The sequence below is a fragment of the Agelaius phoeniceus genome, chromosome 21 (assembly GCF_051311805.1).
Source record: "Agelaius phoeniceus isolate bAgePho1 chromosome 21, bAgePho1.hap1, whole genome shotgun sequence".
Lineage (NCBI taxonomy): Eukaryota > Metazoa > Chordata > Aves > Passeriformes > Icteridae > Agelaius > Agelaius phoeniceus.
This window is the reverse complement of record NC_135285.1, coordinates 2,494,281-2,520,346: the sequence shown is the minus strand read 5'-3', so window position 1 is coordinate 2,520,346 and position 26,066 is coordinate 2,494,281. Positions and strand designations below refer to the sequence as shown.

Genomic DNA, 26,066 nt, shown 5'->3' with positions numbered 1-26,066 from the left:
AGCAGCACAGAGGAGAAGGCTGGGGTGGACAGGGTCCTGGCAGGGCTCAGCCACATGTGCTGGCCAGGTTTTGTCACCTCCCAGCCACTCACCAGGACCTCGGGCCCTTCCTGCCCCAACTCCACACCTGGACAACGCTCCCAAGCCAGGGCAGCAGCACCGGGACAGGAGGCTCAGCTCCTCCATCCCATTCCCAGCAGGAGAAGGGACAAAGCCACACAAGGCTCTTCCCTCCCAGCTGGATGAGGCCAGGGGTGTTTCTGGATGAGGCCAGGGGTGTTTCTGGATGAGGCCAGGGGTGTTTCTGGATGAGGCAGGGGGTGTTTCTCCGTGCACTTCTCTGGCAGGAACATTGTGCCAAGAGGGTCTGGGAGCCTTCCTGATGAGGGACAGAGCTCTCCTGGGCATCAGAGCCTGTTCCCTCATCCCTGAGTCTCCCGTGGAGGACATGCCACCAATCCCATGCAGGAACATGTAATATGGCAATATATTACATGCCTGGAACAGTGCTGGGGCAACTCCCCACTCAGGCATGCAGGTGCTGTCAGCCCCCCACTTTTGGGGTTTAGGTTTTGTTAAAACCAAGTGCAAGGTCAAGAACATTCCTCTTGTTAACATCAAGAGGGGTTTTAGGGCAAGGACAGAGCCCCTTTCCTCGTGCACTTCCAAAATAGAGAAACACAAGAAGACAACAGGAACATCTTCTTCCAACCCCACGGCAAAACAACGACATTCCCTTTGCTTCATATGGAGTGGAAAATGGGATGGAAATCTGGAACAGAGTTTTATTCATGGCTGGAGATTTGGGTCTGGGACTGTGCTGGGGGAACACAGGTGGGAATGAAGAACGTGTGGGACAGATGCTGACACACCTATTCTGGACATTCCTCTTCTCCAAGAGGGAAATAATGGAAGTACGAGAGGCACGAGAGACCCACGAAGGTTTGGGGAGGACTGCAAAGCTTCCCCCAGCCTGCCCCACATCCCGTGCTGAGGGAGGAGCACCAAGAGTGGAGGAAACCACCCAGTTTTGTGGCTGGCTGAGCCTGCTCAGCCCTGGAAAGGGAATTTTTGGAAATCCATCCACTTCCAAAGGATGAAGAACTCCCTGCTAACCCCATACTACTCAACAGTAAGGCTGGACCAGAACCTCCAGCCCAACCCCACAGCCCTGCCTCAGCTCCAGTCCCTTTGCCCCATTCCCAGGCATTGCAGGTGTCTGGAAATGCAGTAAGAGGGACACACAGGAATTTTTGGAAGGCTGTGGGCTGTATCCCAGCATGTGTAACTTGAGGAGAAATTTCCTGTCCATAAGGTTTAGTAGAAGTGGAGGAGAGGGGGAATGGCATGGACAGATCCCTATCTTCTCCCTCTCTCACCCTTCAGGGCTCTTTTAGGGCCATTTTAATCCATCACAGCTGGACCCTGAGCATGACATGGCTCTAAACCCAGGCATTGGATTTACTCCCAGAGCTACAGGACTGATTCAAAGCCACAAAATAACTATTAAATATTTAAAAAATGTAATTTTTTATTCTCATTAGACATCTTTTATCTGCCCTAGATGAAACAGGCACTGCCAGCAGAGTTTTTTCTGCCTTTCTTGTCAGGTTTTAGCAGAGCTGAAGGTCTGGCCTAGGCTTGGCTTTGCAGATTTGCTTTCAGCTCAGTGTCCCTGCCATGGTCACCTTGGTGTCACCAGAGCCACCAGCTGACCTGCAGCTCCCTGGTGTGACTCTCAGCAGTGCCCTGGCTGCAGAACAGTTTGTTCAGCCTCTCCAGGAGGATGGGAATGGCAGCAGGGAAGCAAAAGGGGAAAGGGGTCATGGCCAAGGAGATGCCCCAGCAGATCCCACCTGTCCCCAGATCCCACCCCATGCCCTGGGCTGTCCCCTCTGCCAGGCCAGGCCAATCCTGCCCTGCTCCTGGGGACAGCCAGGGGAGGTGGGAGATGAGGAGGGCAGGGCTGAGGGAGGAGTGAAGGGGAGACCCTTTAGGGCCATCTTGGGGCAGCAGGAAGGGAAGGGGTGGGACATGGGGACAGCGACCCAGAGCTCTGCTCCATCCCCACCAGGCACAGCCACACTTCTGCTGGGCCCATCAGCACCTCCAGCTTTCCTAGAGAGAAGAGAAACCTCTGCTTTCCTTGAGAGAAGAAAGAACCAAGTGCCAAATGTCCTGGACCCCATCAAAGGCTTTTCTTGGCATCCTTCTCCTCACTGTGGAGAATCCCCTGGGATGTGGGGACAGAGGACACAGCTCTGCACTGACAGCAAAACTGCCACTTGCACAGGGTTAAATGCAATGTTTGGAACTTCCTTCTCCACAAATCACCCTTGCAAAAAGCTCCCTGAGCTCTGTTCCCATGGCAGAGACTTTCCCCACCACCAGAGCTTGGATCCCAGCTGGGTCACAGTGCCCACCCTGCAAAGCTCAGCTCTGCTCTCCTGGGCTCACTCAGAACCCCAGAACATTCCCAGGTGTTGCTTTTTCCTGACCCCAGGAGACCCCAATTACCACGCTGCTATTGTGCCAATTAACAACTGCACTAATGAGGCCTCGTGCAAACCTGAACAGAGACATTTCCCTGCTCTGCTCTCCCAGGGCAGGCTCTACACCTGAAGCAAGAATTTCTGTGGGTTTAATATTTCCAGGAAAGTTAAAGAAATATGGGGCAGAGCAAATCCTGGCTCCTGCTTTTCCCTGGAATGGGAGAGGCACGGATGAGTGAGCTCAGAGGTGGAGGGCAGACAGCTCCAGTCACACAGAATTCCTTCTGCCTCAGCAGAGGACACTAAGAAGGGCTGACTGATTTTTTTCCATTCAGGCACTTAAGCAAATAAAGAGCGTGAGCCAATTAAATCTTAATGGGATTTATGCTCTGAGCCATATAGAGAATCCTGAGGAAAAAAAAAAAATCCCATTTCTTGTCACAGTAAGGTCCCTGCTATAGGAAAAGCTTTTCCTGGTGCTCTGACCCAGAGTGATGCAAATTGCATTTTAATTAAAAGGATCCTCTGCAACTCTTCTGTCAAATAAAACCCTCAGGGTTGGGTTTGGGTGTTTTTAAAACCCTCTCTGCCAATATTGGGGTTTTTTTCCCTGCTTTCATACAAAGCCAGATGTCCCAGAAAATAAAAGGTCCAGATGGAGCTGGGACTCAGTCAAAAGGTGTATCCAAGCACACATCTGACCTGAATATTCCTCACAACAAAAATAAATTGCCATGGAAGGATGAGGTTTTAATTGACTGCAGAATAACAACTGCAACATTCAGGACAGCTGAATCTTGAATAAGAGCTAAAGAGGAGCATAGGATAAAGGCAGACAGCAAAAAAAGAAAAAAAAGGAAAAAAAAAGAGAATACCAAAAAAATTGCATTAGATCATTTTTGGGTGCATTAGGCCAGTGATGTTTTGTTGTTGTTTTCTGTGTCAGTTTGCTGCATGTTTATTTAAAACGTTAAGATTTTTTTAAAAGAGCTTTGCAGCACCTTTTCTCCCTTTAATAAATAAAAGAGCCTTTAAAAATTCAGTGGTTCTTTCAAATGGAAGCTGCTTGTTCCTGTTGCTGCTGCCAGCATCTCTGATTTCAGGTGACATGGACCCCTCAGAGTCAGGGCATCAAAAATTCAGGGTGAGGTGGAGCCTCTGCCTTCTGTGATTGCCTGGAATCCTCCTGGCAGAGTAAATTCTTCCCTGGAAGAGTAAATGAGGTCACCCCACCCTGCCCAAGCACAAAGCCACCCTCTTTCTGCCCTAAATCCTCTGCTTTCCTCGAGAGAAGAAAGAACCAAGTGCCAGATGTCCTGGACCCCATCAAAGGCTTTTCTTGGCATCCTTCTCCTCGCTGTGGAGGATCCCCTGGAGCTCCTGGAATGTGGGGACAGAGGACACAGCTCTGCACTGACAGCAAAACTGCCACTTGCACTGGGTTAAATACAATTCTTTTGAACCTCCTTCTTCACAAATCAGCCCTGCAAAAAGCTCCCTGAGCTCTGTTTTCATGGCAGAGACTTTCCCCAGTATCAGAGCCTGGATCCCAGCTGGGTCACAGCGCCCACACTGCACTAAATCGGCCCGGGAGCTTCCAGCTTGGCTGTTTGGAGGTGAAATCCTCTCAAAGACACTCAAAATTCTTCTTTAAACCTGGTTATTAAGATTTTCATTAATTGTACCTCACCCCTCAGTGCCCACTGAGTCAGCCCATCAAATCTTTTTGGTACAGAGATATCTCCATGTGGGTTTTTGTTTTGACTCTCTGGCTTGGATTTCTAATCTGTTCCTATCTCTGCTGAAGGAAAATCAGGATGGATGAGATAAAATAATACATTTCACTGGATAATGAGCAATAAAGGGACAGAGGGGTCGATGGGATGGGTGGAACATGGCTGGGTTGTCTCCACAGTGGCAAAGTGTGTGGACACGGGTTGGACAGGCAAAACAGAGCAGCAAGAGACAGGAAGAACATATTACCCCATGAAACTCCTAGAGAGAGATTCCAGCGAGGAGAAGACAAAGAAAGAGCAGAGTCAATGACAAACAGAAACATCAGAGAGATCCCCCAGCCCCTGGCCCACTCCCACCAAGCCCACAGGATAAACCAGTGGGAAGGGGGGGCTCTGCACAGAAACCCCACATTTGTCACATTCACATTCTCTGGAAAAATCCCTTCACCCAGGATTCTTCTCCTGGGAAGCTGAGAGGCCTCAGAGAAAAGGAAAACAATTCTCATCTCATTTGCTTCTCCTGTGCTGTGCTCATGTGGAATGTGTTTGGAGATTGTTCACCCACAGGTGATTGTTCCATTGCATTCTGCTGGGAGTTGTTTTCACTCTTTGGCCAATCAGGGCCAAGCTGTGTCAGGACTCTGGAGAGAGTCAGGAGTTTTCATTATTATCTTTTTAGCTTTCTGTAAGTATCCTTTCTGTATTCTTTAGCATAGTATAGTATTCTTTAATGTAATATAGTATCATAAAATAATCAATTAGCCTTGTGAGAACATGGAGTCAAATTCATCATTCCTCCCTGTCCCTGCAAATACAATAAAACATTCCCTGCTGGATTAGCCCTTCCACTGGGAAAAACACCTCCACATCTCTTCTCTCCCACTTTGGGAGTGAAAACCTCAATTATTTGTTTTTTTTCCAAGAGCATCCCAAAATTCTGGGCATTTCTGTTCCAATTTTTTCCAGGCCAAATCTTTCCTTCTCTCCCTCAGCTGTTCCTCCCAAGTACATTCTGCACCTGGGGCTGAGAGAGTTTTTTGTTTGCTTCCATTTCCCTAAGGACTCAAATGTGTCTGGGTGTTTGTGGCATGTTTATCTCCAGAAAAAGAAAGGGATTTCTCTTTGAAATGCTTTGCTGAATGGAAAACATTAGTTTATTATTATCAGCATCATACTGTTGTTTCCAGCATCACTCTGGGGGTGTTGTTTGAAATTTATTTTTTATTTTTCTAACCACAGAGCTGCTTCTAAAGAGCTGCAGGCAGAAAGAAAACCCACAGCTGCTTTGAGAGCTGGATTTTATCAATCTTGTACCAGTGACTGATACCATCTCAAATGCTTAAATTAACAGAGGCTGCTGCAATATTGCAGATGGGAGTGTTCCAGGGAGCTCTGCTATTCCCAGGTTTTTAGGGATGGGTTAGTTCAGTGAGAAGTTGGTTCACATCACATTCAGTGGACAGCAAGAGCCAAAAACATGAATTAAATCCCACCCTGCACATGGCAGTTGTGGGTTTTGCAAACAAAGTGGTGACAGCCACATTAAATCCCCTTTTTAGTGACACTAAAGGAGGAGGGTGACAGGATTTGCTGGAAAAACCCAACTGATTGAACAACAAAGAGACTCCAGGAGCTCCTTTTTGGGATTATCAACATTCAGCTGGCTCTGTGTGTCCATCTGGTTTAACCAAACCAGGAGCTGGGCCTAAACCCTGGCTCTCTACCCTGTCAGGACTCAGAACTGGAACAGGCAAAAATCATTTCCTAGGAATGACTGATTTTCCAGCTTTTGGGCTGCAGCAGAGAGGCTGCAGGCATTCCCTGGATTGGATGTTGCCTACTGGAAAAGGGATGAGGAGCAGGGCTTACAGAAAGCAGAAAAATCACAGAAGAAATTCAAATTTTCCCGAGTCTCACAAATAAGCTTGTCTGACTTTAATCTGGGAGACAGTAACTAGGCAGGGTTTATGCAGTCCCTGCTGTAAAACCCTGCTCAAGACTCACTCACAGTGGAAAATAAAAGCAGCTTGGGGCACCTATTATAAAGCACAGGCAGGGGATGTAGAAGTAATTTATTTGGAGGTTGCTGAGGTGCTGTTAGATATTCATGGCCCAACATCAGCAACAGAAGAAAACCTGAGCATGAAAAGCCTCGGAAAGATTAAAAATTATTCATTTTAATCCGTAACTCAAGCAAGGAAAATCTCCCTCCAAAGAAGATGGTGTTCAAAGAGAAGGTGTTTTAAAGGCAGAGCCTGAGGTTTGCTCTCACAGCACAGGGAGCTGCTCTGAAGGGCTCCCAAAATGCTCCTTCTCCCATCAGCCTTGGAAGTTGGAATTCCTGATGGAAAAGGGAAATTCTCATGGAACCCCAGACTCTGGGTTGTGCTGTTTTATGTGATTATTTTACTTCTCTACCTCTCTTCAACTCAGAGGAGCTTTGTTAAATTCTAATGTTGCTACATAGCTTTTTAAAGTTAAATTTTTGATTAACTCGGTCTGGGTTAAGTCAGTCTAGTTGTGAAAGATGTTCCACAGATATATTTCATGTGCAGGGAAATAAAACCCCACACGTGTCCAGTCAAGCTTAAAAAGCAGCTTGGTTTTGGATATTAAATTTTAGGTGAGCAGGACATTCACCAAGATAATTTTGCTTAGGACAGAGCAGTCAGCTCCTCAAAAAATCAGATTTTAATGAGGGACAAAATGTTTAAAGAGAGGAGGGCAGCACCCCTTTGAAAACATTATGTTGGATATGATTTTCTCCAAGAACTGGCTAATTTGGTGAAGGATCAGGCACAGCCCAGCTTTCAATATCCCCAAAAATCACACCTAAAATATCAATTCTGTGCATCCATTTTTTGGTCAATTTAACTTAGAGGGTTTATTTGTATTTGTGTTTATTTGTATTTGCACTGAAGAAAAGCAGATCTAAACCACCAATCTCACAGCCTGGATGCGACAGCAATTGTGACAGCTCAGAAAACAAAAACTTGCTGAGGTTTTGTGCATTATTTTGTGCAGAGCTGAGAGAGGAGCGGGGATTTGGCTCTGCTTTAAAAATTTCTGCCAGTCTAAAGCAGCCCAGGCACGCTCCGTGGCTCCCTGACAAAGGTGGATGCTTTTCTCATTAGCTGCTAATTCTCTTTAGCAAGTGAAACAATTTCCTCTCCTCTAATCATCGTGTCACAAACCGGGCAGTGCGGGGCTGCTGCACATTCCCCTAATTGCTCGGGGCTAATTTAGCAGAAGATTAAACTGGTCAAGTCCCGCTGCCTGCTTCCAGGTCTCTCCCATTGTTTCTCAGCAAAGGATTTGCAAACAACAATCCGAGTGGAAAATTTCCTCCCATTCTCCAGCTCGGCTCCTGAAGGATGGAAGGAGCTGCATTGCTCTTCCTCTGGTTGTTTCCAAGGAAAAAGGCTTGGATGAGAAGTTAATCTTATTTTTTAAGGAGTTATTTCTCTCTGTTTGTTGCTCAGAACCCTCCATGATATGAAAGAAGAACGTGGGGTGTTATTTAAAGGCAAAAATACAGAGCTGGGTTTGAGGGAGGGAGTGAAACTCAGTGGAAGTACAGAGAGAGGAGAGAGAAAAGGAGAGAAAAGCAAAGGTTTGTGAGCCAGAATAAATATCCACAACTCTGGAAAAAAGGGTTTGCCAAGAGTTCCCAGAGTTATCAGCTGATTTCTTAAACTGTTTTCTCAAAACACTTCAAGATTCTCACAATCACTGACTGGAGACACTGGACTGCCACAAGTGTTACAGTGAGTTCCTGAAAAGAACTGGCCAAAGAATCACAAAAATCTTGGCTTGGTGTTTGAATGAGCAGTGAATGGACTCAGGCTGAAGCTGGGAGGATTTTCTCCAGATTCCACAACACAAATTTAGCTGGGTTTATTCTTTTCTTCCCACCCCCTGGAAAAAGAGCAGGAACTGAACATTTCACTGAGAAATGGAGCCACAAACATCACACAGCCACTGTCCCTGTGCCAGCTCCTGCCCCCTCTGTCACTTAGCCCTGGAACTTGGGAATTTGGAGGAAAATGAACTTACGAGAAGGCAAAAGCCACCAGGGCCCCACTGACCACAATGAAGTCCAGGATGTTCCACAGGTCACGGAAGTAGGAGCCAGGGTGGAGCAGCAGCCCCAAGTCAATCATCTGCAGAGAAAACCCAGCAAAGGAAGAGCTTTAATAAAACATGGCCCAAATCCACCCTGCCAAGGGGCAGGAGAAGGTTCTGGATCAAAGCACCCTTCACAAATTGCTGAGATACTCAGCCAAGCTGCTCCTCTCTAACAGGCAGGAAAACTCTCCCAAAAATGAAGCTCAAATTAACAAACCACAAGCAAAAGCTGTAGAAATGAGAGCTCTCCCTGCTCCCCAGGATTTTTTCCACACACATGCATTCATCCTGGTTTTATTCTGCATCTCTTTTGCATATTGCTCTGACAGGAAAACCCAACTCTTGCCTTACCCCAGCACTGAACCCTGGTTTTATGGAATTGTGCTCTCTGGGAAGTTACTGCCCACAGTCCTGGCAAAACCTGTCACCCTACTGAGCAAAAAGATAAATTCTCAGCTTTTTGAAACATGACAAACCAAGAATCAGTTATTATTAATATTCCTTCCAAAGGGAAGAATCAGGAGTGTCTCATCAAGGTCTGTCAGCTCCTGGTTCTTCCCAGTTCTTATCCTCAAGATATCCTGATTTTCCTCCATAAAATGTGAGATTGCAGCCAGGAGAGCTGCTGCATCTGACTGTGAGAGCTGTTCCCAACTTCAAGCTCTCCATCCTCCCCACTTCTGTCCTGCTCCAGCTTCTCACAAATAAATCTGAAAGAGGAGGTGAATATTCCTGCTTGGAGAAGTTCTTACCTTGATCACCATCTCAAAGGTGAAGACTCCTGTAAATATATAATCCAGGTATTTCAGAGCCTAAGTGGGAAGGGAAAATGTGTGTTAGGGAAGGCCACAACTGAAATAACCTGCACATGAGCAAGGAGTAAAATATCTAATCCAACGATGGTCTGTCTGATAGACAAAAATCATCTGGTGGGAGGGTTGCAGATAATTTAGGCACAAACCTGAATAATCTGATTTAAAGCAGCATTTTCCCAGACCTTGCCATACTGCACCCAAGGCTGGCTACAGTGCACCTGCATTTCTGGCAGGTTTACCAAGGCAAAGGGGGTATTTCCAAATGAAATGTTTGAACATCCTTTCCTAAGGACGTTCAAGGTCCTTAAGAACCTTTCCTAAGGATGTTCAAGGTCCTTAGGATCCAGCCTTTCCCAGTGTGGAATGGGGTGCCAGCCACACATCAGCCACACAAGCCCTGATTTCCAAGTTCTCATGCTCAGATGTGGCTGAAGCAGCAGAAAGGGACAGGAATTTGAGAATTTTGACAGTGAAACAAAGATAATTGGAATGTGTCCCCAAAGGCAGCTCTAATTCTGCATGGCTAGCACCTGCGGAGATGGGAAAAGCTGGGAGCTGGGAGGAGAAAAGCACCTGAATTCTGGGAATTTTGGGAGGAGAAAAAGCACCTGAATGCTGGGAATTTTGGGAGGAGGAAAGCACCTGGATTCTGGGCATTTTGGGAGGAGGAAAGCACCTGAATTCTGGGCAATTTTGGAGGAGAGAAGCACCTGGATTCTGGGCATTTTGGGAGGAGGAAAGCACCTGAATTCTGGGAATTTTGGGAGGAGGAAAGCACCTGGATTCTGGGCATTTTGGGAGGAGGAAAGCACCTGAATTTTGGGAGGAGGAAGGGACCTGAATTCTGAGAGGAGAACAGTATCCGATTTCTGGGAATTTTGGGAGGAGAACAGCACCTGGATTCTGGGCACCTTGAGAGGAGAAAAGCACCTGAATTCTGGGCATTTGGGGAGCAGAAAAGCACCTGAACTCTGGGCATTTGGGGAGGAGAAAAGCATCTGGATTCTGGGCATTTTGGAGGAGAGAAGCTCCTGAATTCTGGGCATTCTGGGAGGAGAAAAGCACCTGAATTCTGAGCAGAGAACAGCACCTGCATTCTGGGAATTTTGGGAGGAGAAAAGCACCTGGATTCTTGGCACCTTGATAGGAGAAAAGCACCTGAATTCTGAGGATTTTGGGAGGAGAGAAGCACCTGAATTCCTTGAGGAGAAAAGTACCTGAATTCTGGGCATTTTGGGAGGAGAAAAGCACCTGAATTCTTGTAGGAGAACAGCACCTAAATTCTGGGCACCTTGAGAGGAGAAAAGCTCCTGAATTCTGGGCATTTTGGGAGGAGAAAAGCATCTGGATTCGGGGCATTCTGGGAGGAGAAAATCTCCTGAATTCTGAAAGGAGAACAGCACCTGCATTCTGGGAATTTTGGGAGGAGAAAAGCACCTGGATTCTGGGCACCTTGAGAGGAGAAAAGCACCTGAATTCTGAGGATTTTGGGAGGAGAGAAGCACCTGAATTCTGGGAGGAGAAAAGCACCTGCATTCCGGGAATTTTGGGAGGAGAAAAGCACCTGGATTCTGGGAGGAGAACAGCACCTGAACTCTGGGCATTTGGGGAGGAGAAAAGCACCTGGATTCTGGGCATTTTGGGAGGAGAAAAGCACCTGGATTTCGGGCATTTTGGGAGGAGAAAAGCACCTGAATTCTGGGAGGAGAAAAGCACCTGGATTCCGGGAATTTTGGGAGGAGAAAAGCACCTGGATTTCGGGCATTTTGGGAGGAGAAAAGCACCTGGATTCCGGGCATTTTGGGAGGAGAAAAGCACCTGAATTCTGTGCATTTTGGGGGGCACTCACATCGTTCCTGGGAGACTCGGCCTGCACAGGGTCCTCTGCAGCCAGGGCGATGCTGCTGAGGGCGATGACGATCAGGATCACCATCTCGAAGTAGCGCAGGTTGACGATGTAGTGGAACAGGCGGCGGATCCTGCAGGGACACGAGCACACCAGGGGTCACAGAGAGGGGACAATGCCACAAACCCAGCAGGGGCAGCACCTCTGGGATTCCTGCTGTGATAATGAGGAGAGGAATGGTGGATTTGTCTTTCCAAACCAGCTGTGGGGCTGCTGGGAGATAAAACCAGCACTGGGAGAGAAAAGAAACAATGGGGAGGATTCCACTGATTGAATGGGAAAAGATATTTGCTTTTACAAATAAACTTTAGGTTTGCTGGTAAATGAAATTAGACATTGAGAGATGAAAGAAACAATGGGGAAGAAAAACCCCTGAATTCTGTAAGAATTAAAAATGAAAAGGGAGGGTTGTACATTAGAGGGGAATCTTTGGTATCAGGCACTCTGGGAAGTCTGAACCTCTCAGGTACCTCAGCCAATGGGGAAAGAGAGAAGGGAAATGTGGCTGGGAAATTGGGATAAAAAGGAGGATGTGTCCTCCAAAAATTCGAGAGACTCCAGGGGAATGCCCCATGGCCTCTCCCTTTATTCAAATAAAGTAAATGGACTCCTCTGTCTCCTTTTTGGACATAAACCTCTGGTGTTTGTGGATTAATTTTCCTAACAATGGGAAGGAAATTAAAAAACAGGCTTGAAATTCCAGTTTGCAGCAGATCTGTGGTGAGAGATAAACGAGGGAGTTCAATGTCTTTGCACTGATCTCTGCTCCCTCTGCAAGGCAGCAACATCCATTCATCTCCTTATCTCTTTATCTATTTATCTCCCTATCTAGTTATTTCTCTATCTATTTATCTCTCTACCCATCTGTCAAAAGAGCACTGAGAGCTTTCAAGCATCCACACTCAATTCTGCAAATTATGTTTATGGCACTCCCCCGTCCTTCTCCCTCTGAACTGCCAGGTTAACGCCCTGTGAGCTCAAAACAAGGTTTGAAATCCTTTTAGTGTCAACTAATCCCTTTAAAATGTTGACACTCAGCTGAATCTGCCTTTGTGGCTCTGAGTGTTCCTCCCACCAATTTCTCTCTGCCTGCACTTTACTCCAACTCTCACTTTACAGCACAAATACTTTACAGGAATAGATTTGATTGCTTCCACCTAATCTTTTTATTCACAAATTGTGTCCGAGGAAAATGGTAAATGCTCCTATTTCTAAGCAATCCAAAAGTCTTCACAAATTGCAGCTAATAATTCCTTCTGACCACAATTCCCAAATCCTTAATTGCACACAGAGCTCTGCGTTTGCACCATATTTGTCAGCTGAATAAAGGACTTAGCCCGAGAATCAAATTATAGATTTAACTTGCCAACAACTTTGTTATCTGAGAATGTATTTCAGCTCCTCTATCCCATTTTCTCTAAGCAAATATCTGAGCAGTGAGAATTAAAGTCTATTTTTCACATCTACTTACATACTCCTTTTCTTTGGCTTGCTAATGGATTCTGAGTGGAAAAGAGTTCCAAATACCAGGGAAGCAAATGTGATAGAAAATAACCTGGAGAAAAGTGCTTTTGTGGACCCCTTAACTGTAGTTTTCAATCTGCCAGGGGAAGATGATCATCTGCATGCCCCAAGAAGCCACGGAAGTGAAAGGCAACATTTCCAATACCATTTGTAGCCATAATTCCTGCATCAAACTCAATTCATCAAAGCAATAACCAGCCCCTATTTTTAGCCCCTCACTGTTCATAACCAGCAGTGAGATGTGGGAGCATTTGTGAACTGCCAGTGGGGCTTGAGAAATCACTTCACAGCCCTGGGTGCTCTAAGAGGGTGGTGCCACTTGGGGAAAAGGAATTTATTTCTGCTTCCCTGAGCTGTTTTCCCCTCTGGCAGCACCTGGGTCATGGATCCCAGCAGGGTTTGGAAGGGAGGTGGCAGCACTGGAGTGGGGAAAAGCTTCTGACCCCAGAAAGAGCTCTCAGCTCTGGTCCCAGCAGCCAGAAACCCTGGGGGGATGCAGCTGGCTCTGCACCTTGCCCAGAGGACAAACAAGCTGCTGACATTCCTGGGGTTTGGGCTTTGTCGTGGTATTCCCCCTTGGCTTGCTTGTAACACATTTTTTCTGCCAATGAACTTTATTTTTCCAATGGCCTTTCAGCACAGTTGTTTGGTTGTTTTGTTTTTTCTGGGGGGAAGTGAAAGCTGGAGGAAGCTGAAACAACAAAGCAACTGAAAGAACCCTGAGATCCTGGACTCTGAGGCTCAGAAGGTCCTAACTGGGATGATGGGAGAGAAAAGAAGCAGCCACAGGAAAGAAGGGAATTTTGCTGCTTCTCTGACTGCCCAGCCCAGCCCTCAGCTCAGAGCCCTGGGCCCAGCACCTCTCACTCCCCAGCCAGCCCTGCTGCCTTGGCACCTCTTTCCCAGCTCATTTTTGGTGGTCACTTCACAGCAAAAAGACCAAATATTAGGGAAATACCATTTCCTTCTCCATCCAGACAGAGGCCAAACTCCATAATCCCAATTTGGCTCCCCAGGTGATGGTCCCAGGGCTGCCAGAGCTCCGGGAGCGTTTGGACAATCTGGGATGGCCAGGATGGGATTGTTGGGGTGTCTGTGCAGGGCCAGGAGCCGGATCAATGATCCTGGTGGGTCTCTCCCAGCTCAGTCAGGAGATTCTAGCATGGTGTTCAGCCTGCCCAGGGTCCAGGGGTACCAGAGGGGCTTTTTGGATGTCCAATCTGAGAACTCAGAGCCTGTTTTGTTCCAGGACGGCACAGGATGTCACAGCCCCCAGCAGCAGGAGGAGAACTCATCCTCCTCTTACATCCAGCTGCCAAAGAAGGGCCTGAGCTCCCCTTTGGGATCTGGGCACAGAGAAATTCCAAGTACAATGAGCCAGAGAGAAACCTCTGCTCTGAGGGGATCTCCAGAAGTCCCAAACACCCTCCCTTAAAATGCTCAAACTGACTCACAGCCCTTCATGTCACAATAATTCCAAACCCTCTCATTGGTCCCACAGCCCTGTAGGGGAACAGATTCAGAATTCCCAGGCTTGGAGTCCAAAGCTCCCCAGGAGGCAGCACTGCCTGAAGGAGAAGAAATGCCCCAAACCCAGCAGATCCCACTGCCAGCCTTGACAAACAAAAAACATCCAGGTTTTCCCAGAAGTTCCAAGTTTGCAGTGATGCAAAGCCACTTTATGGAAAGAACAGGAATTCCAGCTGAGGAACCTGCAGGAATTTGCTGGTATCCAAATAGTCCTCAACCTGTTATTCCTGATAAAATCTTTTCCCAACAGTGAGGGAATATTCCCCAACCTGTTATTCCTGATAAGTTCTTTTCCCAACAGTGAGGCAATATCCCTCAACCTGTTATTCCTGATAAATTCTTTTCCCAACAGTACCTGTGCTCCCACTTTTTGGGATCTAAACCAGCAGGGTCTGCCCAAAGCATTTTCTTTTCCCTATCCTGATGATTTATCCTTCCAGGAAAACGAACAGAACAGCATCTGACCCACAGAAATGGGCTTTTATTTCATGTCCCAATGTGTTTTCAGATATGAAAACCCCACTCCTGTTATTGCTTTGAGGCACCTGGAGCCCATGATTGGTGTTAAAGGAACTTACGGGTTTGTGGGGCTGAGGATGAACATGGAGCTGTAAGGCAGGATTGGTTTAGGCCCATTTTTGGTCAGGTCATCGACATCTTTCTTCTCCTCTGTTTTGCTTTCAAACTCCACGTTGTTCACTGGAAATGGGAATTCAGGGAGAACACAAAGGAGAGGGTTAAAAATGGATCTGCAGCCTTCCTGCTGCCTGGAACAGCTGGAAATGGCAGCAGTGCAGCTGGGAGAGCAAAGAGCCTTGGGAAGTGCTGATTAAATGGGATGAACAATCATCGGATCGTTATCACCCCCTGCCCCTCCACTGCTGCTGAGCCACCCAGCAGAACAGCCAGGAAATGGAACCATGAGCTGATTTATCCCAGAGCTGCCAAACTGGGGCTGGAAAACCCATCCCAAGGAGCACGAATTCTCAGGGAGAGGGATCAGCTCGGGATCCTTGAATGAAATCAAAAGGAAGTCTGACCAGCCTTGTAATTCGGTGTTTTCTCCCATGGAGCAGGAGCACAAGTGGCTTTGGAACACATAAAAGAGCAGATTCGTGGATGAGGTTTAATAATCTGGAGGCTGAGACTGCTGAACTTCCCAGAAATAGGAAAAGAAACGTGGAAAGGACTTCTTGGACCCCCCAGAGCTGTGCCTGCATCGTGCACCTTGGTTTGGGCAAAGTTCCCCACGTGCAAAGGTGAGCAGCTCCATCCTGCAGCAGGTTTTGGGATCTCCTTCTCTGAAATTGTTCCCAACCTCCCTCCCAAAGGTTGGAAATTCTCCAGTTCTCACCCTGACTTCACTTGCAGGGGGTTCATGGGATAGTTTACTGAAGATAATTTCCCATCTATGAGCTGGGTAACATTTCATGCTGCAAATTCTCTTCTTAGACACGTATAAAGGCTCTTCCATTAATTCCCAGGACCTAAAGTCCAACAATCCCACCCTTTGGAATGCATTCAGTGCAGGGCTGTTATTACTTTTTATTTTATTTTGCAAGCAAATGACATTTCTTTGTGTTTGAGTGACATGTTCAATAAACTCCTTATTGGATCTCCAGTCAGATCCAGAGGAAATGGCCAAGAAAGGGAGAGGCTGATAAATTGAGATTGACAGGAATGCAGCATTGCAATATAGGAAAATTACCACTGAAGAGGGGGAAAAAAGGAGAAAGAAGAAGGAAAAATAATAAAAAAATAAAAGATAAATATTGCAGCTGACAACAGAGTGAAAAACCACAGAGACCCTGCCAGATCTTGGCTGTGCCTCTTGGAAAGCAGAGTTCTGACAGCCTGAAGTTTAATGTGGACCTCTTGGATTTCCCTCTGGGATTCTCCTGAGCTCTCCAGACTTCTCCAGGCTGCTCCCACCCTGCCAGGGATCAGCACCAAGGTGGTGGGAACAGCCTGGTGGTGGCTGGGCACAAGGATCTTGGGACCCTCTGTAAATCTGTGCTGACAGACCCAAAGCAGAGAGCTCTGGAGAAGGACAGGGAGGGTGGATCTGCTCCAGGTGTGATGCAGAGCATTGTAAAAAGCTCTGGAACGTCACAGGACCCAGCAGCAGGGTCACACATGGATGTTGCTCTCCCTGCCCTCCCCTCTCCCTTACACACAGGGTGTGGCCTGGGTGAGCCATCTCCAGGGGATCTCAGGTGTTTTCCAGAGCCACAGGAACCCTTGCTGAGTTCCTGCACCCTGTGTAGCAATTACAGCTCCTCTATCACCAAATTCCCTGGCTGCCTCTCTCAAGGATGGCAGCACCCAGGAGAGCCCCCCCTCCCTCCTTGGAGATTTGGATTTCCTGGCACTCCTACAGCAGGAAAAGCAGGGGACAAAGGCACTCACTTGGAATGACAGTGGTTTCCCCTGGAGGGGCAGTGATGGTGACAGGGATGTTCACAGTGGTGGTTTTGTCCAGGGGGGGCTGAATCATCCTGGTCACGTTCTTCTGGTTGTCAGCATCCTCTGGCTGCTCAGGCACCTTCTGCAGGTAAGTGCTGGGCAGGGTGTGCACAGGGACACTGCCAGGGCCACTGCCACTGCCACTGGCCTCCAGCTCACACTGGTTCTCCCTAGGAAAAAGCAGGATTTGTTCAATATGGCCTGGGAAAAGTTCAGAGAACACATCCCTGATGCTGCACCTCGTGCTCAGCTTGTTTCCTCCATGGAAATCCTTTGCAGGGCTGTGGGGTTCACTTTCTCTGAACACAGAGAGACATAATTTCCTCTCCCAGGATTTGTCCTGGGGAAGGCAGTGAGAAGCTCAGAGAAGAAGAGAAAACAATTCTTATCTCTATTTGCTGCTCCTGTTGTTTGGCACATGTGGAATGTGTTATGGAGATTGTTTACCCGAAGTGATTTGTTAATTGGGCACTGGTGAAGGTTGTTTGGATTCCTTGGCCAATTGGGTCAAAGCTGTGTCCTGGCTGTCTCTGACAGTCATGGGGTTTTTCTTTAGTATCTTTGTAGTATCCTTTTAGTACAGTAAAGTATCTCTTTAGTATGCAATATAGTACAGCTTAATAAAGCAATTATTCAGCCTTCTGAATCCTGGAGCCAGAGCACATTATTCCCTGGCTGGGGGCTCCCTGCATCGATACAGGACAACCTCTGACAGCAAAATTTGGGATCTTTTTCTCTGAGACCTCCCAAGCAAAAACCCAATCCCAACATTAGGAGGGGACTGGACATCCCTGGGGTCACTTCAATGATGCTCCCAAGCCAGGACCATGAGCCACTCCCCAATCCCAACATTAGGAGGGGACTGGACATCCCTGGGGTCACTTCAATGATGCTCCCAAGCCAGGACCATGAGCCACTCCCCAGAGCAGCTGCTGGATGAATCCTGACACGCTGCTCCCTAAGGATCTCCCCAGGCCTTATTTAAATGTACTGATTCTCTTTTCCAGTTTTTAGAATGGTTTTGGAACCCTTCTGGAACGTGGCAATCACAGCTAAATGGCTCCTGCTCTCCTCTGCAGCAGCAGCAGCAGCAGCTCTGCTCCAGTGAGGAGGAAAGTGAGCCCATGCACATGAGCACGCTGAACAGCAGGCAGAGTGTTTGGAAATTCAGCTGAAAGGAAGATAATTTAGACAGGAAAATTATTATCTCAGTGCCACTCACGGCTCTCCACGGTGACATGAACTCTATTCTAAAGAATCCCAGTGCAATTTCTTTTCCATCAGACTAATAAAGCTGAAAAGGCAATCTATCCTTCTTTATTAACTACTCCAAATGCTTCACCAGGGCTGCTTTTCTCACTTGACTTACATAAGAATTAAAGCAAATGGGGGCCATCGTTGCTCTTAATGGAAGAGGCCATGTGCTGGAACAACTGGTGGTGCAGCTGAAGGCTCCCCATTAAAAATGAAAATCAAAGGGCTGTAAGCAAGGCTGGCTGAAATTTAAATAGATGTCCCTCAGGAGCTTCCTTCAGAAGGAAGGAAATTTCCCTTCAGAAGCTGGGAAATTCTCTGCTCCACTTGGTGTCCTACAGGGTCTGTTGGTGTTTACAGCAAGGATATTTTGTGCCTTAAACCTGAGCTGTTTTATGAACCAAAATCATCTTTGGGAGCCTCTGTCACTGCTGACTGAGGCAAAACAGACCTGCAGTGTTGGGGAAGATGAAACAGGAAAGCCTTATCAATATGATTGCCTGGCAAAGGATTTTGAGAATATAGAAACTATAAGCGAGATTGAAATGAAAGCAAGCTTTGAGATCCCTCAGTTACTGAACAACTGGAAAACAATGGTGTGGCTGCTGAAGGTGATCCCCTTTTGATGGAACAACACCCTCTGCTTGCAGACAGGCCCAAGGGGCAGAGCAGACCCTGCCAGCTTGGCAGAAGGGCCCAAAGAGGAGTTTGTAGGGTTTAAAATGTAACACAGGATGGTCATGTAATGATTCTTATAGGCTGTATGGAAATGCTGTAGGATTTGTATCTTGGACTAGATTGGTTAGTGAGAATCAGAATATTCAACACAGAAGAAGATTTATGGTATTGTAAGGGGAACCTCGCTCTCTTACCCTTTTGCTCTCTCACCCTCTCATCCTCTCTCCCCCTCTCTTCTCTCAGGCCTGCTCTGAGCTGTGCCTGGCAGCTCCCAGCAGGGCCCTGTCCCCAGGCCCTTTGCAATAAACCCCAAGTTCCAGCCCTGGCTCCAGAGATCTCTCATCTCCATCCATCCCCACCATCCTACCCCTGACACTCCCACACTGCAGGTTGTGGTGGGAGCTGGTGCGGGCACAGGGACAGCAGGGAATGACATGGGGAGGGCCAGAAGGGATTTTCTGGAACACATCTGGGGTTTTGTGACCCCTGAGCTGACCCAGGCAGGGTCTGGCAGCGCTCACTCACTTGGGCTGGTGATTCCGGTGCTCTTTCTCGCCAGCCTCCCCCTCCTTCTCCCCGCTGTCCTTCTCCACGGACTCGTAGGTGGACAGGGCCCTGTTCCTGAGCCGGTGCCGCCGGTGGGGCTCCTCTCCGCTGTCCCCCTTGGCCCCGGGCTCTCCATCCCTGTTCCCAGAGCGGGACCCTCCGCGGTGCCGGGAGCGCCGCTCGCCGCGGGCGCCGTTGGCGGTGCCGTTGCCCTCCTTGCCCGGCCGGTCGGAGGAGTGCCGGTGGCTGCGGTGCCTGCGGTGCTCCTTCTCACCCCCTTCCTCCACCGAGCCCCGCCGGTGGTGCCTCTTGCCCCCTTCCTGCCCCCTGCTACGGTCGCTTTTCCCTTCCTTGCTGCCCCCTTCCACCTCCTTGCTGCGGCTCCGGTGCTGCCGGTGCCGCTCCTCCTTGGTGCCGGCCCCGGCTTCGCCGCTCTCCTCCTTGGTCACATCTCCCTTCTCCTGCTCTCCCAGCTTCTCCTTCTCCCGATGCCGGTGGTGCTTCCTTGGCGCTTCTGCCCCATCTGCAGAGGTGGGTTTGGGGTGCTCCACCACCTCCTGGACATCCACGGGGCTCAGCTTGCTGAGGTTGTTCCTGCCTTCGCCGCGGGGCTCCACGACCAGCGGCCGGTCCAGGTGGGTTTTCATGTCGGGCCGGATGTGCAGGGTGGTGGCGTAGCGGACCCGCTCCTCGGGGTCCAGCTCGTTGTACAGCGCCTCGCAGCTGGCTCGGAAGTTGTGCATCCGGATCTGGCTCGTCCTCTGCTCCCAAACCGACTTGGATTTGGAGGAATTCTGCTGCTTGCTAAGGGCGGGAGAAAGGTGAGAAGTCAGCACCCGACTTTGCGCCAATTGCCTAAAAAAAGAGGGAATTTTCAGCTGAGGTGGGGAATTAGAGGGTCAAAGCAAAGGAGTAACAGGGATGGAGAGAGAACATAAGCAGGGAAAGCCAGCAGGATCATCCGTGTTAGTTTGCCCACACACTATGAGATCAGCCCTCTGGAAAGGAGTTATTCTGCATTTCGGAAATGTGGAAGCCTCAGAGGGAACAGTCTGAAGGATTAAAATGTCAGCACACAAAAATCACACACGCCAGCCAGAGCTTTGGAACAGCCTGCAAAGCTTCCCAAAATTAGCAGCATTTTTCTCCCCACCTGGAAATATCTGGATGAGGAAATTAGTAGTGAGCAAGAGAAGTTAGATCAGCAGGAAGAGCAGGGAAAATCAAACCTGTCCCTGAGGATCCATCAGCCCCTTCCCCTTCCAGCCAGCCCCAGGGCTTGTTTTCCAGCTGTGCTGCCCTGCTGGCTCATGGAACAGGTTTAAAACTGCTCTAAATCCACAGCATCCTTCCAGGTGAGCATGGACCAGCCAGCCCACACATCACTGGAGAATGGGAAAGTACAAGTAGGAAAGGAAAACTGTCCTGTGCACCAGGAAAAGAGCCCAGAGAGTGGGAGAGTCACACACAGATCCATCAAAGATCCTGAGCTGGGAGGGACTGAAGGGATCCCCCAGGCCAGCCCCTGTCCCTGCCCAGCCCCTGTCCCAGCAAGCCCAGCCTGGGCATCCCTGGCAGCGCTGCCCAAAGGCTCCTGGAGCTCTGGCAGCCTCGGGGCCGTGCCCATTCCCTGGGGAGCCTGGGCAGTGCCAGCACCCTCTGGGGGAAGAACCTTGCCCTGAGCTCAGCCTGAGCTGCCCTGGCCCAGCCCCAGCCGTGCCCTGGCTCCTGTCCCTGGCCCAGAGCAGAGATGGGAGCTGCCCCTCGGGAGGAGCTGCAGCCCCGGGGAGCTCTGCCCTCACTCTGCTCCAGCTGAACAACACCAGAGCCCTCAGCCCCTCCTTGTGTGGCCCTTCTAACCCTTCACCATCTCAACAGCCCAAGATGAAGATGAGAAGGGAACACCTGGAGACACCTGCTCATCTCTGCCACCTCTTGTGACCAGGGCACCTCCTCTGGCATGGCCTGAATGCTTTGATTTTTCAGCACAGCTTTTGGGTTCTCACCACTTCTCAAAGTGACCACAAACCCAACCAGGGTCTGAAGTCTGTGAAGGGACAAATTTTTTCTTTTCCTCCTAAAAACCTTAAGCCAAACTCTGCATTCCACTGGCTACCAGGTGAGTTCTGGATTTAACCTTATGGAGACTCAGCACCCATTTTTCTTTAATGAAACTTTTTCTAGCAAAACCAGGAAAGGCATTTTCCTCCTCCCAGCCTGCTGTGACACCTCCATTCCCATACCTCAGGCTGAGCTGTGCAGCTGGAGGGAGCAGAGCCCACATGGGAGGCAAACACAACTTCCTTACGCATTTTTGGGCTCCCCTGGTAGTGGGAAAAAGCAGCTTTTGCGTGTTCTGGTGCTGATTGGGACTGTCTGGCTCTGTCACCGTGCACAGACCCCGGGGAGGTGACGTCCAGCCACGCTCATGTGGCACAGTGGGAGCTGTCAGAAGGGTTTTGTGTCTCTGGGCTCTGCTGGGGAATCGTTTCTTTACTGAGGTTGCTGCTGCCTGGTGCTGCTAAAGAGGAAAAAAAATCACTAAAAGCCCTCATGAGAGCACGCAGGCAGATGTGAAAAACCTCATTTAGTCCCAAAATCAGAGCTGATCACCAAAATTAAATATCTACACCCTGTTGCCAAGTTCTGGATGCATTTTCCAGCAGCTGAGTCCCCAGTTTGCACAACAGCAGGAAAACAAGTGATAAAAATCACAGTTTAAATGTAAATAATACCAGAAGGTCCTGGAGACATGGCTTAGAGCCCTGCTCACCCCAAACCCCACACTCAGGGGGGGACAGGCTCCTACTGAGGCAGAGCCCCCTCCAAGCTGGAACAAGGATGAACAGCCCCAGTGGACACTCACAACTTTCTTTAGTTCAAAATTATGAAAAATTAAAAGATTCTCACTCATCAGCAGCTTTCCTTGGTTTGGGAAGGAATGAGGAATGTGCAGAGCCTCTGACTGCCCAGCCCTGCTGCCCTGTCCAAGGATTTCCCGTGGGAAGGCACAAGAAAAGCTCTGCAGAGCTCTCAGAGATGGAGCTGCCTGGGATGGGCATCCCGGGGTTTTAGCCCTGCTAAACCCAACTGGGCTACAAATCTCTTCAAAGCCAGGCTCAGGGAAAGCTCAGGGATTTTCTGTGCCTGGCTGAGCTCCCTGAATGCTGCCACAAACACCTCTGCTCTTAGGGAATATTCCTCACTCCATAGTGAAAGTCCTGGGCTGGGGACCAGCCTCTGTCCTGTGCTTTGGGCAGCCCTCAGGTGATAATCAGCCTTAAAGATTCATTAGAAAAGTGACTTTGTGCTGAAACTTCCAGTTTACCTAAAACCCAAGAGCAGAGGGAGGAGCACAAGCACCCCCTGCTCCACCCTGTGCTCCAGTGCCATGGGACAGGAACCAGCAGGGCTGGGACACAAAGCCTCAGGGTCCCTGCAGTAACTCCCAAAGAAAAACAGGGAGAAAATCATCAGGCAGCTCCCATGGCCATGGACACAGCCTGTGCCTGCTGCCTGTGCTGAGCCCATCCCAGTGTTGGAAATGCAAGATGTGGCTGGGGCTGTGTGTTCTGTCCCCACCTGTCAGAGCTGGGGCAGTTCTCTGCTGTCCATGGGGCAGTTTTTTCTTGATCTCTGCCCCAGCCAATCCTCCCTGCAGGAGATCTCTGCTGTCCATGGCCACTGAGTGTCCCTGCAGGGCTGATCCAATTCCAGCATCCCATGGGGAGATGCTGCATTGCCCAGGGCAGGAGCCAAGCATTCCTACCTGGATCCAATCTGAGGTTTGGGACACCATACACAGCCTTTCCACTGCATTCCCAGAGGAACAGCTGCCTTTTCCACTGGATTTTCAAAGGAAAACTCCCCCCTTGTGCAGGATCCCTGCTCCAGCAGAGCCACAGCTGGCACTGCAGGAGGGCTGAGCCCCCATGGGATGGGGCTGTGCCACCCCCTGACACACAGGGGACAGGGACTGCTCTGACTCTGGCGGTGGCTTGTTTTCTTTATTTGTACTATTGCATTTGTATTTTAATTTTCCTAGTAAAGAGCTGTTATTCCTACTCCCATATCTTTGCCTGAGAGGCTCTTAATTTCAAAATCATAATAATTCAGAGGGAGGGATTTACATTTTCCATTTCAACAGAGGCTCCTGCCTTCCTTTGCAGACACCTGTCTGTTCAAACCAAGCCACCAGAAGAAGGAAAGAAAATCCCCTCAATCAGGTTGGAGGTGGGGAGGAAGAAGATTGGGATTCAGGGCTGATCCTCAGCCCAGCTCCAACATGAGCTGTGCCACTGCAGGAGGGGTTTTGCACTTGTGTTTCAATTCCACCAAGGACATAAATCAGCTTTTCAATGATCTCTGAGCTGTTCCCACTGCCCATCACTCAGGGCTAAGTGAGAGGTGCTGCCAGGGAAGTGCACTCCTGAGAACCTGCAGGATGCTGGCAGTGCACACATCAACCCAGCTCAGATCCCTGGGTAAATCAGGCACTGACATTCCAAGCTGGAATTTCCCAGCACCTGGAAATGAGCTGCATCCTTAACCCTGACACAAGTCCCGGAGGCGAGTGCCAAAGCCTCCAGCACAAAGCCACCCGCTGGCTCTGGGCACCAACAGCTCCAGAGCAGGAGCTGCACAGGCAATGCCTGCACAGCCATTCCTCTTTCCACAAGGAAAACACTCCAAAATTTTTTTTAAAAGGCAAATCAGGATATTTACAAAGAGTGGTAAAAACCCAATCAGGAAAATGTAACACCTGGGAGCTCAATTCCATCTCCAGAGTGTCACGGATGTATTTGATGAAAAATCCTTTCCTTAGGATCTTTTCTCCTGAGAAGCTGAGAGGCTTCAGAAATGAAATGTAACCAATGGTTATCTGCTGCTGTGGAATGCAACAGGTGCATCTAGGATTGGGCTCATGTGGTTGTTTCTAATTAATGGCCAATCACAGTCAGCTGGCTCAGACTTTCAGTCCGAGACAGAGCCTTTGTTATCATTCTTTCCTATTCTATTCTTTCCAGCCTTCTGATGAAATCCTTTCTTCTATTCTTTTAATATAGTTTTAATATATCATTTTCTTTTAATATAATATATACAATAAAATAATAAATCAGCCTTCTGAAACATGGAGTCAAGATTCTCATCTCTTCCCTCATCCTGGGACCCCTGGGAACAGCACCACACTAGAGCAGTGAGGAGCATCTCAAACCCTGTCATCCCAAATCCTGTCATCCCAAAAACACCACCCAGGAGCCAGAGCCAGGGCACAGGAGCTGCTGTGGCAATGGGGGCAGAGCACCTGAGCACATGGGCTCTGTGGGGACAGTGCTGGGAATTGCAGAGCCAGAGCAGCATCAGGAAGTGGCAGCTGCTTGTCCAGCTGGATTTATCCAGCCCTGGCTCTCTCTGGGTCCCCACAGCCAATGAGCTCAGGATTTGTGGCAGCTCCTCCTCTCCTGGTGCTCCCTGGGCATGGGGACAACCTGGGAGCTGATTTATGGCACCCCTTAAAGCAAAAGCAGGGCTTCAGCCCAGCTGCCTGCCCAGGAGGAGATGCAGCAACAGGAGGGGTTTGGAGGAGATGGAAAAACATCAATATGATGAATGGCACTGCTTCAAAAATGAATTCCACTGCTTCCCCCTCATTTGGGGCAGTGAATTCTGCACAAATCAGGGCAGGCACAGCCCAGCTACAGCACGAGCAGGGCAGGGCTTGTCTAAACTGATCAAAAAGAGGATTCATGATAACAAATATTTACTTCACAAAAAAAATCATCCACAAAAACCCATAAAATTCCACAAAAAAACATAAAGCCAACTGCTTATCTGAACCCTGCTCACTGCTGGCTGCTTAAAACACTCCTGAAGCCATTAAGGAAATTGTCCTGTAAATCACTCCTGCCTTGCCAACATCCTACAAACACTGCTGGTAATTCACTGCTTTACTCCCCATCCCTATTTTCAGGAATATCTGGAACTCTTTGAAGGCTCTGCTCCATCCCCAGACCCTCCAGGCTGGGAATGTTGTAATACCACTGCTGGTACCAGCTCCACTGGTTTTCCTTGGGTTAAGACACCAACAAACAACTCCTGCCTATGGCTGGAAAGAAAACCCTGCAATTCCTGGAGAATCAAATAAAATTCATATTAATGAATCAATGACTAATATTGGTATAAATAAAACCTGCAAGCACTGTGTGGTTTGTTTAAGAAAGGGAAGTTATTTTTAGTCAGATTCTAATCTTAGGGTGCTCCTTAATGATTCAAGATTTTGTTCCCATAACCTTTGAAATCACTGCTGCACTTCATGGAAATCCTTAACATTTTGCTGCAGTAAATAATGAATGAAAGCAGCCTATGGAAAGATAATAACTCAGTGTTAAAAATAACCACACATTACACACTGGCAGTGAAATTCTGTGTTTCAGATAAAAGGAAATTTGTTGTTAAAATACAACAAAACCTTTCCACTCAAATCCTGTTTTCTGTTCATGAACTCAGGGTTCATAAACTCCATTTTCCATTTCCATTTTCCACTTGGAAAACACAATGGGATATTTCACTTTGGGGCTGGTGTGCACAAAGCCCAGTGTTTTATCTCTCTGGAGGTTTTTGGGGAAATGTTCCTTAATAGTCACTGAGGGGGAAAAAAGCACATTCAGCTCATCCATCTCTGCACCTTTCTGCCTGTCAAAACTCCCAGGAAATACATTGGAAGAAATGATCCAAAATATGAGTTAATCTCATTTATTGCCCTAATTTTCCCTGTGGGCTATCAGACCTGGGCACAGACAGGTCACACCTACTTTGGGCCATCACAAAAGCTCAGCCTTGGTCACAGCAGTTAAATTCCAGGGTCTCTGTTCTGGTGGGGAGTTAACAACAAACGCCGATGAAAAATGCCTCAAAATGTGGCCAGATCCTCCCTCCAAAAGGATTTTGGTACCTGCACTTTGATTTCATCCTTTTATAAAAGACAATTCTG

The 26,066-nt window shown here is 48.5% G+C and overlaps 1 protein-coding gene across 10 annotated transcripts in view; it reads right to left on the bottom strand.

Annotated features, from left to right (window-relative positions):
- The window catches only part of CACNA1B (calcium voltage-gated channel subunit alpha1 B), a 337,207-nt gene that overhangs the window by 65,966 nt on the left and 245,175 nt on the right, over positions 1–26,066 (bottom strand). For all 10 annotated transcript variants that reach the window (XM_077189241.1, XM_077189242.1, XM_077189243.1 and 7 more), the window contains 6 exons: positions 19,055–19,879; positions 16,541–16,767; positions 14,710–14,830; positions 11,021–11,150; positions 9,109–9,168; positions 8,285–8,391 (listed from right to left, as the gene is read on the bottom strand). In XM_077189241.1, the coding sequence (XP_077045356.1) occupies positions 8,285–8,391; positions 9,109–9,168; positions 11,021–11,150; positions 14,710–14,830; positions 16,541–16,767; positions 19,055–19,879 (1,470 nt within the window). The remainder of the gene's footprint in view (positions 1–8,284; positions 8,392–9,108; positions 9,169–11,020; positions 11,151–14,709; positions 14,831–16,540; positions 16,768–19,054; positions 19,880–26,066) is intronic.